The 14,802-nt window shown below is 40.8% G+C and overlaps 1 protein-coding gene across 1 annotated transcript in view; it reads left to right on the top strand.

Moving 5' to 3' along the window:
• Nucleotides 1-501: 501 nt before the first annotated feature.
• HCN1 (hyperpolarization activated cyclic nucleotide gated potassium channel 1) overlaps nt 502-14,802 on the top strand; it is a 197,877-nt gene continuing 183,576 nt past the window's right edge. Inside the window, exon 1 of the mRNA XM_051643424.1 lies at nt 502-872. Within this exon, the coding sequence (XP_051499384.1) occupies nt 502-872 (371 nt within the window). The remainder of the gene's footprint in view (nt 873-14,802) is intronic.

Raw genomic sequence — 14,802 nt, 5'->3', positions numbered from 1 at the left:
CGCCCATCGCGACACCCGCAGCCACCATGTGACGGCAGGCAGCGGAGCCGGGCCGGCCCCGGCCCCGCTCCACCCAACCCCGCGGGCTACGGCACCGCCGCCCACGCGTCCCGCCGCTACCGCGCCCGGACGCGCCGCCGCCCCGCAAGGGCAGAGCCCGCCCCGCCTCCCCCCCGCTTCCCGCCTCCCCCCCGCTTCCCGCCGTCTCCGCCCCTCCCCTCGGCCCGGGCGCCTCAGCCCCTCAAGGACTCGCGGGCGCTCAATGTCAGGCGGGCGGCGGGGCCGCCGGCAGGGGGCGGGCGCGGGGAAGCGGTGCCAGCCCTGCGCCGAGCGCGGCTCAGAGTCGGTGGCGCTGGCCATGCCGGGCGGCGGGGTGGCGCGGAGCTGAGCCCTGCCCAGCCCAGCCCAGGGCGGCCGAGCCCAGCCGCGCCGCTGAAGGGCACCGGCAGCGGCCAGGCATCCCCGAGCTCTCCCGCGGCTGGAGCGCGCCCGCCCCGCAGGATGGAGGCTGGGAAGCGCAGCTCTTCTGCCGGCAGCCGGGACGATGGCAGCGCTAATGCCTTCCCAACCAAGCCGGTGGCCCCGGCGGAGAAAGCCCAGAGCAGCCCCAGCGGCGGCGTGAAGGAGCATGGCAACTCGGTGTGCTTCAAGGTGGACGGCAGCGGGGGCGAGGAGCCCGTGGTGGGCTTCGAGGATGCCGAGGGGCCCCGGCGACAGTACGGCTTCATGCAGCGGCAGTTCACCTCCATGCTGCAGCCGGGGGTCAACAAATTCTCTCTCCGCATGTTCGGCAGCCAGAAGGCGGTGGAGAAGGAACAGGAAAGGGTTAAAACTGCGGGGTTCTGGATCATCCACCCCTACAGCGACTTCAGGTGAGCGCGGGGCTTCGGCTGCCGCCCGGGGTGGGCGGTGAGGGGCTGGCCTCGCCGCGGGAAGCAGGTCAGCGGTCCCGCCGCCTCGCACCTGTCTCCTCGCAAACTTCGGCGTGCGCCCTGCCCGGCGCCGGGGAGGTGAGGGGCTTCCCCTGCCGGCGCGCCCGGCCTCGCCCCTTTCTTCGCTGCCCTCTCGGCGGCTTAAAACTTTGCCTCTCCTTTCCGCGACCCGAGCCCGGGGCGGCGGGGGAAGGGGCTGAGAAGCCGGCGTTAGGGTGGCTTGCCCTGCCCTGCCGCTCACAGCGGCTCGGAGCTCTCCAGCGTCCTGCGGCCGGGACGGAGCCGCAGGCCCCGCGTCGGCCGGCGCTGCCCGAGGGCTGCGGACAGCACCCGGCTGACGCGGGGCCTGCGGGGCCGTCCCGCGCCGTCCGAGAGGCGCCGCCGGAGCCGGGCACGGCCCTGCCCTGCGGTGGGAGGGTGGTCGGGGCGCCGACACGGACAGCAAGAAGCCATAAAATCTCAGGGTCCATGCTGGGATGCACGCCGGACCTCTTCCTGAGTGCCCGGCGTGAAGGCTTGTTCAAGGGGTTGCGTGAAGGAAGCGTTTCTCAGTCAGAGTTGCAGGAAAATAACTTTATCCAAGCTAACGTGGTGTGGGTAGCTATATTTTGCATAGGAAGGCAGGTGAATGTGGTGCTAAACTGGCACTGCTTTCGCAGTAAGTAGTATGTATGCCAAATTTCATGTGAAAAGCAGTGCAAAGAAATTCCTGGGAAGTGGTGTTACCCTTTAAAATTACATTTGAAGTGGAAGATTATTTCACGGTATTCTGTATGCCAGCTGGCTGTATGCCTTTGTAAATTGAGCACTCTCTATGATATTTGCTGAAGAACTATCAGTGTCGTTAAGCACATTTAATCAGTGGCTTGAACTGAACAGGTTGCATATATACAATAAGTGAATTGCACGGGAGACCATATTTAAAAAGGAAATGTTCAGAACGTTCAATAGTTAGATGCGTCTTCTAAGAAAAAGCAGGTTAAATAGAGCGTGCTTCCAGTGGGGACAGGAGGCAATACTTCCGAAGTCGAAGTTTTTGTGGGACTGTTCAGAGTGGGGTGCTGGGGGGTGAGCTGTGCGGGCGAGCCCAGGAGCAGTGAAGGAAGGAGCAGGGTGGCACTCAGCTGTGACTTTAAATCATGCTTTGAATCCCTGCTTTTTTCCTGGCTCCCTGGAGGCAATATGCTGCACTCGTTCTGTTCCTGGAGTACCTTTTTCCCCTCGTGTTCCAGCTCAGCTGCACTAGCAGGTGCATTAAGGGGGGAGAGAGCCAAGAGTCCTCCCACTGCCTTTCTGCTGGCCGGAAAGGCACGTAGCAGGTCACATCTGGTGCTGTGGTATCATGCGTAGGGGATTAGGGGGTCTGATAGCCTCTTACCCCTGTGTGCGCATGAGTAACTTTATTTATGTAAAGGTTCCAGTAGAATAAATGAGATTATTCTTGCGAGTAAATGCCATTATTTTGTTGTAACCTTGGTTTCTGAGCAAGGTGCACAACCCAACCAAGTTTTGGACAACAAAAGGTTACGCATCATATTATGTAGCATGTAACTTTTTAAGCTTATATGTAAAATAGGTGATAGGTATGTTGGTTCTGTTTCAATACAGAAATATCTTCTAATTCTGTCCTAATTCTTCCTGTTGGAAAATTTAGAGCATATGTTTAGCTATTTTTTCAGTAGGAGTAAACAACACTGCATCCTTTTCAGCCCTGTTGTCTGCATATTCTTAAATTAACTGTATTTTTTGAGGGATTTTTTATGTCATTGTTTTATTAGAATGGAGGTGGTTTTGGTTTTTAAAATAAAGTTCATAGTCGTTAGTTGGTTTCTGAATGATGTGGCCTGATCCAGACAAAATTTTTTAACCAGTGGGACTGTTTTCAGTGAGAAATGTGGGGTGTTTGTGTTGAGTCTCCTGAAATGATTGCAGCTGTGTAATGATACTACTATTTTTTTTGGGTGGTAGTGTTTATAGAAATGAGTGAAGAAGTTGTACTACATACTATATTCATCTTCCTGTTTGGGAATTGTGACAATGATAGTAAGTGCCTTCTAACAGTGTCTCTGTACCAGAAGAAAAGTGTATGTAAAGATGGAGTTCTGATTTATTTTGCATGGGATTTTTCGTAGACAAGCCTTAAAGCTTGCAGAGAGACATAATGTTAGCTGATACTACCAAGGGAAAGAAGTGAATTTTCTACCAAAATAACAAGAAAAAGGTAAAAAAGGGGTTGGTTTATGGTATGCAAGTGGGAAGACTTAGAATAAGTTTGTAAATTTAACTGTCATTAGGGTGTTTGTGGCACGTGAAAACAGACATTATAGTTAAATATAGGCACACTTAAGAGAGTATCGGGTTAACTACTTTAGACATGGGAAAATTCTGCTACAGGCTCCTGTGGAGTTGCATTTATTTTTGTTTTTCTAGTTCTGGATGCTCGCATGTATTATCTGGGATACTTTAATGCATGTGTTTATGTTTTTTGACATAATTCTCATTATTTTTATAACACTTCATATGTTTACCTAGACTGAATAATATCTTGCTGTGTTGTCTTTGGGAGTGGGCAGTGTCCCTGTACCCTCCTGCTCCTCCTTTGTTGTTATGACCAGTGTGGAAGCTGTGTCTGTAAATTCAGTGCTGAATGAATTGGTTACTCGCATCCTTGTGGGGTTTGGTCTCTAGTTGTGTGGCTCTCCATCCTGCCTGTGTTTCAGGGAAGAATTTGCTCTTCATCAGGCAGATACACCCTTGGAGATTTAAATTCAATAAGTATTACATAATTTTTCCACAAGGGGACCGCTTTGTTCCTGGTTGTCTTTTCCCAGTCTTCTGAGGTTAATGTCTAATTTGGAAGCTGTTATGTAAACCGAGCACCTAATGCACATCAGACCCAGTACAAGACCTCTATCTCTTCGCAGCTGTGATTACTGTGACTCTAAACTTGGACAACAATTACCTGTAATTGCATGACTCACAAAAGTGAATTTATTGTCCTTGTTTTGGTTAGCTTATTGAAGTCCTTCATGCTTTCTGTGACACGCTGAGTGCCTCTGGCCATCCCTGCTCGTGTGCAGAAGAACGAGCCTATGGGAGAGCATCACTGGTCCAGCCCCGTGGCCTTGCAGCTGCCAGATGAGAGCAGCATGAAGCCAACGGGAGAGGGGAGCAACTGCACATGGTTCTGCAGCTGCCATACACATTTCACCCTTTTCATAGCAGCCTTGGGGTGGGTATGGGCTTTGGATGAGTTTACGTGTTACAGCCTTCTGCTATTGGTGGAAGTGTATGTGGCTGATTTTTTAGAAGATTAATTAGTCAGCATGTCGGGAGTTTCTTTGATGTTCAGAGGGCTTGGTTGCACGTGTGCAGGCTGTTGGTCCAGTCTTGTAGCATCCCCCGCCCTCCCTGTCTACGGGTAAACATAGAAGCTCACACTGTCATGGAAATCTTGGGCTCATTACAGCATTGTCTAGGACATCTGTAGTCAGCAATCTAAAAAGAAAACAAGAGTCACACAGGAGAGCCATCTTTTGACCAGAAATAGCAATGTATGAGAAAGACTGAATGGGAGTAGTATGTAGCCTTGGCACTCTCATGGTTACAGATCACAGTCTGGTGTTTAGGAGCAGTCTTTAACTGGAAGTGGGAACAAAAATTTTGAGTGAGTTCAAGATCAAGTGAAGTAAGACTGTGATGTGGTGGTGTCCGGCAGAGTAGTGGGTAAGGCGGTACAGCACAAGTGGTGCTGAAGGTCTCTTTCCTATGTAGATGAATACAAAGCATGAACTGATTTGCAATAATAGAAAAAAAATGGTGACATTTTATGTGACGACACTCTCTATGGGTAACTTCTCATCTATTCAAGGAGCGCAGACCTTTATTTTAATCATAAGAGAAGTAAAAGCTGAGTTAATTCTAAAACTCAAACAGAAAATTTCAGAGCATAGTGAATACCAAAGGGATGCGTGATTTTTTAATATGTGGCATTCCAGTTTAAAAATAATTTTGTATACATACCTGAGGATTAGCACGTAATCATATAAATCTTTATAAATCATAGGAAGCTCTATGAATGCTACCTTGTAAGTGAATTTACTGTCAGATGCCAATGGATTTTAATCAGGGTGAAAGACAATAATATGTGCATGTGTACATTTAGGTAGTTACAGAAGAATATTTCTGTGTCTGTTTTACTGAAAACTATTCTGTTACTTTGTCCAGTTATATGCAATCCGTCCTTGTTCTCAGGCACACATACAACTTAATTTTTCGATTAAATATGTACCAAACTGTAAGTTATGATTGCTGCGTATTATTGTGCCTCATGTTTTTTTGTTATGCTTCTCTCAATTTTGAACTTACAATTGCCTTATAAATCAATTATCTTTCTTTTGGACCTGCCTTTGACAGCAATCGCCCTAATGTGGCAGACTATGCATGTTACACACGCAGCTCACATACATATTTCTAAAATTTGTGCATGTATTCATTTAAAACCTATTCTTCTATGGGACCAGTATTCACTTTACATGTTATAACTATCATTTATATTTTAAGAGGCTTAGGGTAAGCACTTTGTCCCTCTCTTTTGTCACGTGTCTGTGATGTCTCAGTTGAAGCTAATGAGATTTTTCTTTTTATGAGCTGTTACGTACTTAGGTTTATATAGAGCAGGAGAGATAGAAGTTAATGCTGTATGTGATGAAGACAGAAAGTGTTGTATCATATTTAAATGTAATTGTTCTAGATATATGTATGCAGAGTTAAGTATATAAATAATGTTGCTTTATATTAAATAGATCAGATCCAAATTAGTGTAGGTTTTAATGGATACATTATGTCACTGGCAGTGTAGGAGTATGAAATGTCTGTAATTGCGGATTCCCAAGGTAGTAAACTCAGTTGTGTTGCTCAAGATTTGTCATGATGTTCTCTTAAAAGTATTGAGATTTTTTAATTATTCACTAATAAACTGATAAATTTGTGATAAATCATAAACTGATAAATTTATGATACATCATACATTTGTAATTATACTGTATACATTGCAGAAACCAATTTCTTTTTTTAATATATAGTTTTTTATGTTTTATGACTGAACCACAGGTTTATCTTGAGCTCTCTTTCATGTGTAATATTCAAATACCATTGTGGCAACTACAATTTTTATTTCTATTAATGAGAAACTTCATACAGTTATACTATTCCTATTACTTGAACATTCACTGTTTGTATGTGACAAAACAGAAGGAATTGTTTAGCATTAAAAAGATTATTAGTAGTGCTTGGCTTCCTATTTCTGCATTCCAACAATTTTTGCACTTCACTTGGGTAAATGCCCCAAAGGGTAATATGAGAAAATTCTAGCCTTAATCTAAATAATGAATTTATAATGTGTGAAAAATCTTCTGATAGTAAGTTATATATTACGCTTTATAACAGTTCCCCAGATAAAGTGCAGCTCCCGTACTGGCAGGCTGAAGAGAAATATGATAACGGTCCTCAAATGCATAAACGGGTGTTAGAAAGAGTAAAGAAAGAAATTACGTTGAGGTAATGGGTTGAAATATCTAAATTAGATGTTAAGGAAGCAGGACCAAAAATAAGCAACAGCATATTCTATTGGAAGTGTTTTGATGTGGAATATGGGCCAGAAGTGCATTATGTTGTTTTTAATCTTCAGTCCCTATTATTTTTAATATTAAATAATGTCTCATCATTGGCTGTCACTGATTCATTTGTTATGAAATCTAGTTGGCTAAAGCTAGCTACTGGTATATTTTTTTTTGTTTGTTTTGTAGCAGTTGTAAGCATGTATGAGTGAAAATGGATATGTAGAAGTGTATGTTGTTGTTTTGGGCTCATGAAGGCTGTGTGCTCTTGTCACCTTTAAGATATTCTACAAGAACTACAGAAGCAAGCCAGCTGAGTCCCCCTGAGGTTGGTGCAGCAGTTTACTCGCTTCCTGGACCTCTAGGACATGTGGGAAGTGTGATACGTTTGTTTGTTCAAGTAAAGCAATTCATTTGATTGATAAGACATCATTCTGTCTCTTGATAATGTAGAATACGTTGAATGCTGCCCAGTTTTCATTATGTCCATTCTAGTCCGGGAATAACTGTCCATTAATTGCGTTTTCTTTTACACTTTTGATGTGTCATATATTGAACATATAGTAAAGTTTACAGGAGATAAAGAGCTCAGTAAATGTAACTCAAGTAATTCCTCAGTTCTATGAGGTACTTTTAAATTAACCTTGGTGGCGAGACTGGCGGCAGCACCTGTGAAGAAGTAATAAGTACTTTTGTTTTCTGCTAGATGGTTAATGGTAGAATATTTGCCTTCTTCACAGTCTAAATGAAGGCAAATATGTTCATCATGATTTAGAGATGCATTTTTAAAAGAAAAAAATCAAACAAAAATGTTACAGAGTTACTGTGACTAATCTAAAGGATGACGTTTTTGGGAAGTTATATTGCAAGCCTTAAACTTTGACCTAGGATGCTCAATATCATAAGACTTCCTCTTCAGTTTTCTGATTTTTTTTTGTTTTGACTGCAGTGAGAAAAAAAATATTGTTTAATGTTATCTTTATTTAAATTAATCAAAATTTAGATCTCAGAGATCAGCTTCATGCTTGGTGCCTTGGGGAAAAAGGACTGATTCTGTTATTTCCATTAATTATTTTAGCACGACTGCACTTTTTGAATGCACTTGGACATACCCATCAAAATAAGCAATGCCTATAATCAAGTCAGTAAATTTTTTTTCTTCATATTAGTGTTCTTGGATTTGAATATGTGGGGGGAACTGTCAATTGGAACATGTAAAGGAATGAAATAGTAAATTAAGGTTTGGATTTAGGCTTTGGTTCATTGGTTTTGGTGGCCACAAAACTAAACAAAAATTCTGTTATGTTTAATAAGTTACTTAGGCTTTTTTACGGTTATATAATTTGAGTTTCTGGTGTATGAAATTGGAGGTCATATAAAAAGTATGAGTCTTTACCTCTGCGTTTCTGCCTACCTATCTAAGATTGGTGGCATTGTAATATTTAATTAAAATTTCTCAGCATTTTCAGAGGTTTGGTTTGATAGTAATTTTACAGACGAGGGTAGAATATGAAAATTCTTACAGAAAATTATTTCACTTGGTTGTAAAAAGAGTATCCATTCTCACCTCTGCTTTGACTTAACAACATGCCTGAGAGCTGTCTTTTATGTCAACATGCAATTTTTGAAAGAGAGGAAACTTTTAACCTACTTTGCAATGTTTAATTTTTAACCTGACAGTACAGTTCTCGTTAATTGCTTGAAAGTCCTTTAGCTCTTTATTCCCTGATTCTTTCCCAGAGGCATGATTTAATTTTAAAAATCATAGTGTATTCAGCTCTAATTATTGGAGGGCTCGTGCTAGACACATAGTAAGGTATGCTAATGACCAAAAACTGTATCAGCTGGCGTCAATGTCAGTACTAACTCAAGGACACTGTCATTTAGCTTCTATAAAATCTCTGCTAATATCTTCTAATCTGATGATAGTCAGATTCAGGAAAGCTGCATGATATTTTGCAATAATCTTACTGCCTGGTTTTGCAGTGCAACTGGAGTAAGCCTGGAGTAAACCTGGTTTTGGAAAATATTCATTACAAAACAAATGCAGCCTATTTCCACTATATATATATATATATAAAAACCCCAAACAACCCCCAATGTCTTTTGTATTTATCTCAGTGAAGTCCTGACAACTGCAGTTGCATCATGTAGCTGAGAACAAGATGTTGGTCTTATTTTATTAACTGCTATATTGTTTATGTGGATGTGTTACCTAATGAAGCACATTATTTAACAAAGAATTTGATACACTGTTGGAATTAAGCATACTGATGTCATTAATGAATCTTCTATCTCTAAAAATAAGATGTTTAAAAATTTGTCACCAAGATATTTTGTTTTCATCTTAAAAGCACAAATTGCTTTATCCACAGTCAAAACTAGGTTAGTGCTGCTTTGTGTGTGTGTGTGGTTTTTTGAGGGTTTTTTTGTCTGTTTTGGGTTTTTTGGGGTGGGGTTTTCTTTGTTGTTGTGGTGGGTTTTTTTTGTTTGCTTTGATTTAATTTTTTTTAATGGTTTTGTTTGTTTGTTTTCTCCCTGTTGTTTTGTTTTGTTTTTTCTTTTTCTAAAATGATGTATTTTAAAATAGCCAACATACACAAGAACGGTTTTGAGTGCAGGGTTTGCTTGGTTTTTTTTTAGGTACTATTACTCTTTTTCATCCAGTTCCTGGTCTGAAACCCACTGAAGCTTACACTTTTGCTGAATATCCAGTATATAAGGAGCCCCACAGAAAGAAAATGTGCCCTTACAATAAGAGATCTTTCACTTCTATATGTACTCTGGTTGCTTCAATTTTTTTCTTTCCTGCCAGCGGAGTAAAGTATGGAAGTATTGATATTTCCTTGGCTGGGTCTGTTTTATCTCACAGTAACTTAGCAGATCCTTCAAGAAGCACCTCTCTTTGTGACATCACTGCAGCAATAGGCGGTGAAGTTCTGATATGATACGGTGTAAAGAAAGTGTGGGGATTGCGGTAAAGTCAAGCTAATCCTTGAATCCATCATAGGATCCTAATGATAAATGGTTATTCTTACTTGGTGCAGGTCAAAGGTACGGACAATATACAGAACTTTTATAAGGTACGTAGAGTAAGATCTATCCAACTCTACCCAGGAGATGGAATAAATGTAGGGCTGCAAGACCATGGGGAAGCAGTAAAGCTTTCACATGGCTATTAAGAGATTTTCCATCAGGCTCTTGAGTCTTCTGTGTGTTGGTTCAATTCAGGAGGATTTATGATTTCTGTCTGGTAGAGAAATTATTATGAAACCAGTAGGAAGTAATACTACCTACTAAAAATATTACTGCTTTGCAGTACAAACTTTTCAAGCTTCTGGCTTCTCCAAACACACTCTGGGATAGAGTTTCCTTGAGATGGCTGCATATAGGCTTGTTTGCAGTTGATTTCTCAGTGAAAATAACAGCCAGGCATGTGTGTCACTCTGGTTCATTAGTGCCAGACAAGCCCTGTAGTAACAAAAAGATTTCCTTTTCCAACTAGGCATTAGTGTGTTAGACACCAACTTGGAAACAAAACATAAATGATAAATAAATAAGAACGTACCTCAAGCTTCAGTTAATAATTGGGTACCTTTCTCCTTACCCACATTATCAAGTATACTTCAGAGATGTTCTGTGTTTCAGAGCTGTGTGTCCAGTGTTCATGGAAACAATTATCTAGGTGACTCCCTAAATACTGAATCCTGCTTTTTCTGTCTTTCCTTTGTATCATTGCTTATGGTCTGATTTTCAGATAGTAAAAGCCTGCTGTAGGCAACTTGAGTTTCTAATTTTAAAGTTAGCAAGAGCATGTTGATGCAGTCCCTAACAGATATATTTTTTTTAAGATATGATGAATTCCTTTATCTAAATGAAAATTATGCATTGCTTATTATTTTTTTCTAAAATGTGTTAGCTCTGCTATGTAGTTTTCCATGCTTACTAAGTCTGCCAGATAGGAGACACTGAGCTATCTGTTCAAACTAGCAGTGAGAAGTTAGCCTATGTATTCTTCATAGTGTCTTGGAGTTTATAACTAAATGCCTTGTAATAATTAAAAATGTATGTACATTTTTTATTTCCTATGGCTTGGACAGGTTGGCAGCTTTCTGTTGAGCATTGCAACCTGATGTATTTGAACATGCTGTTACCATAGACCTAGGAACAAGATACTTTACTAAAATTGTCCCCTCAGCCTGTTTTTTGCCAGCTTAGGAATTCTAGAGTTACATGTATCTATCACATTAAAAATATAATTATAGGAAACACACTTCTGTAATGCAAAGGGAGTGTGGTAGCAAGAGTAAGCACTGCCAGATGGTAGGCAATCTAACGGAGGATTTTAAAAGGGTCAGAATTGAAAATGTCTGAAAGCTGATGGCTTATGAAGCAATAGACATTGCATGTGTGGGACAAGTGAGAGATAAGTAACCTAATTTAGGAGTCCACATGACAAAAATTGACTTTTAATTGCATGCATTCTATCAGTAAATATCTGAAATACATGTCTGTACTATCTTAGAGGTGTTTTTTAAAAATCTGGAACAGAATATTAAATGCAGTGAAATACTGCTGGGTGTTGAAAAGTTGAGTAAAATTTGTGCATGTTCTTCTTGTGTATTCATGTTGAATTTATTGTGATGGTTGATTTCTCTGTGAAACAGAAGAAGAAATATAAAAGGGTTTTGATGTTGAAAAGAATTAAATCCACAACCTATTAATTGTATTATTTCATATGCATATTACTTAGCTAGATGTGTGATAAATAAAACAGAAATGATGACTGACTCCAAGTAAATGTCTCTGTTTTTAGTTTGCTATGTATTACTTCCTTGCTTCCCTTTAAACTGTCCTCCCTTCTTGTTTCCTAAAGTTAGGTTTTCCTGTAGTCTGTCTGTATGCTGTGCTCTCTGTTCACATGCAGGCTGATTTTACTGAGAGATGATTCTCATTCAGACAGGTCTGAGGAATACTCCTTCAGTATTGAGCAACCAGACAGTGTTCAGCAATTTCCATCACCCTTCCCCCCTCATTCCCCAGGACTGTATGAACATTGCTCGATGTCACCGTGGTTGTTTCTATGATTTCTATGCTGCAGGCAACTTCTGCATTCTGCACAGACTAGGTCCAATTTACTCTATGAGGAAGGGATGGTAGAGCTGCAGTGAGTACCCACTCCCATTATTATTTCTCACAGGGTGACAAATGTTCAGACCTGTTTTAGGGAAGCAGAGCTAGATTTATAGCCCAGGAATGCAGGTACCATGAATCTGCATAAGATGGTAGCAGATACTCCTGCTGGGGCTACTGACTTGTAACTCCATGAACTCCACTGAATAGCACCTCATCTCAGCATTGAGTGTACATACTGATGTTATGCCACTGGCAAAATGAACAAATGGAATCTGATATTTAACATGGTTTCATGTTTCCAGTACAAACTTTTCAATTTCTGTAATGGCTTTGAAAACCTCATGTTTACCCAGTGCCCTGCACAGAGTGTGCAGATCTGTAGGATGTTGGATGAAGATCCAAGATGGAAGTCAGCAGCCAGTCTGTCTTTGGATTTCAGAATAAGCTAGGGGCCTGGATATTTGTAAACATCTGGACTTTGTACCCAAATATCTTTCAGGGTTCTAGCCGTAAGGAGATATAAATGGTAAAACTGATTTTTAAAACATCTCACCTGTGAGTACTGTGCATTTGCAGAACTAATATATCAGTATAATCTGAATATGCGTTTTGTTCCATTACTGCCGTATGTTTTGATTTGCATTTTACAGACCAATATCCTTTCTAGGATTAGGATGAAAAGTTTTATTAATAATTTTTCACCTTCAACTTTTTGCTCTTCTCCACCAATGTATTATTAATTTCTTTTTAGCTGTTCTAATTATTACACATCTTTAGCTTAAACATGTTGGAATAGTTCCATAACTCACTGTCCTCCAAAAATGAAACATAAATATTTGGCTAAATCTCTCTGAGGAACACTGGGTTGTGGCTAAAACCTATTCTGAGATGTCTAGAATAAAACGTTTTCATTTGCTGAAAGCCAGAGATCTACTTCTTATATTTAGACAACTTCATTTTGAGTGAATATGGATGGAAGATAAAGATGGACATCTGGTGTTTTATTCACCATGGTAAAGGGAAGCTCATTGTGTTTTGCTGTATCAAAGCAAGAGTCCTCTGTCTATATGGAAGTAAATAGCTTCCTGGGTACTTTTGCTGTTGTTTATAGTTCAGGTCAGAGGTCCCTGACCAAAGTTTATTTCAGAACTTATTTTAGGACTGCTTATCAGTGGCTATGATAATAGGCAACTTTACTTGCAGGCAAACACTTTCCCCTGTCACCCTTAACCTGTACGGTGTGGTTGATCTCAAGAGCAGGACCGAGACTGCTGTTGTTAAGGAATATGTATGACTTCATTTGAATGCCCAAAGATTGGAGAAAGAGCATTTTTATACCAACAAACTTCAAAGTCAACTGTGAAAAACAAAACACTTCCAAAATATGAAGTGGAGAAGTATATTATGAAATAATTCCCTTTTATGTTTTTAAAATAAATATTTATAGGTGAAGTGTATAATAAAGCCTGTGGTTAAGTTAGAACACATTTTCGGATCTTAATATCTGTATCAATCTTTCATTTTTTAGGCTGAAAACTGACATGTTTTTCTGAACCTTAAAGTGACTTCCTGTTTTTTAAAAAAGCAAGAATAAAGGTAAATTGTGGAAGAAAAAAACCTTTATGTAATATACATGTTTTTTATAAAAACTACTTTGGAGGGTTCTGTCTCAGTGAAGACAGAATTTTAAATTAATCTACATGAACAGGTATCTTCCAGTAGCTTAATAACCATTTCATATGACTAAATCAAAACAAAATAATTAACAAATGTGTATCAAGCCAAAGATCTGCCATAATTCAATAAATACTTCAAACACCTAGGTTGTAAATGTAACACATTGTTTTTCAACAATCCAGTTTGTATTCCAGACCTCCACCCTTTGCCGAGCTGCTTGCAGCAGCAGTACCTGGGGTTTCTCTCAGGCCACCTTGTGTGGAGCTTTCTGCGGTGTTAGAGGGTAAATATGGAAAGATGATGAGAGGAACAGAGGTAGAATGAATATAATCACAGAATGTCTTTGAACATCATATATTCTCTTTCTTGTTTGTTTTGGTTTTTGGGTTTTCCTTTTTGTTTTATACAAGTGAATATCAGGTCTGTAATGATACTCTGTCTAGCTGCATAATTAGCTGATTTGTTTTGGCAATGCAGGCAGAGCACTACGCTGTCAAAAGGATGGTAAGACTGGAGCGTGCAATATGTAAATTGGGAAATTTTAAAGAAATGTTGAAATTACATTGCATCTGCTTTATTGCGGGTGGCAAATGGCTACCCGAGAGATCTCGATACAAGCTGAATAAGAAACTGAGAATTTATGAATGTGCCTGATGGAAGGAGAAACTTGCAAGAGCTGCATTTTATTTCTGGTATGGACAGGTGTTTTAGTGTATGAAATATGAAACTATGTTTTGAAAGATAATGGTAAAACTGAATGTTGAACTTTTATCTAAGCCTTCTCCTTCCTACCTGCCTATGAGCACAGACCTCCCAAGTATATCACTCTGTAAAAAGGGGTTCATAATAAATACACATGCAGAAAGGTACCACCTCTGTGCCCAGCAAGATCATGGAGCAGATCCTCTCACAAACTATGCTAAGGCATAAGGAAAATGAGAAGGTGATTAGTGACAGCCAATATAGCTTCATCAAGGGCAAATCATGCCTAACAAATTTGGTGGCCTTCTACAACAGGGTTATAGAGTTGGTAGGTAAGGGAAGAGAAGCTGATGTCGTCTTCCTGGACTTGTGTAATGCATTTGACTTTGTCCCACAAAATATCCTTGTCTGTAAATTGGAGAGACATGGATGGATGGACCAGTTGGTGAATAAGAAATTGGTTGGTTGGTCGCACTCAAAGAATTGTGGTCAATGGCTCAATGACCAAGTGACAATTGATGTTCCTCAGGACTTAGCATAGGGACCAGTGCTGTTTAAAATCTTTGTTGGCAACATGGACAGTGACGTTGAGTGCACGCTCAGCAAGATTGCTGACGACACCAACCTGTGTGCTGCAGTCAACACTCTGGAGTGAAAAGATGCCATCTGGAGGAAAAGGATGCCATCCAGAGGGACCTTTACAGGTTTAAGAGGTGGGCCCATGCCAACCTCATGAG

Source organism: Apus apus, chromosome Z (genome assembly GCF_020740795.1).
Source record: "Apus apus isolate bApuApu2 chromosome Z, bApuApu2.pri.cur, whole genome shotgun sequence".
NCBI lineage: Eukaryota > Metazoa > Chordata > Aves > Apodiformes > Apodidae > Apus > Apus apus.
The sequence above is the reverse complement of the archived record's forward strand: the minus strand, read 5'-3'. Positions and strand labels throughout refer to the sequence as shown.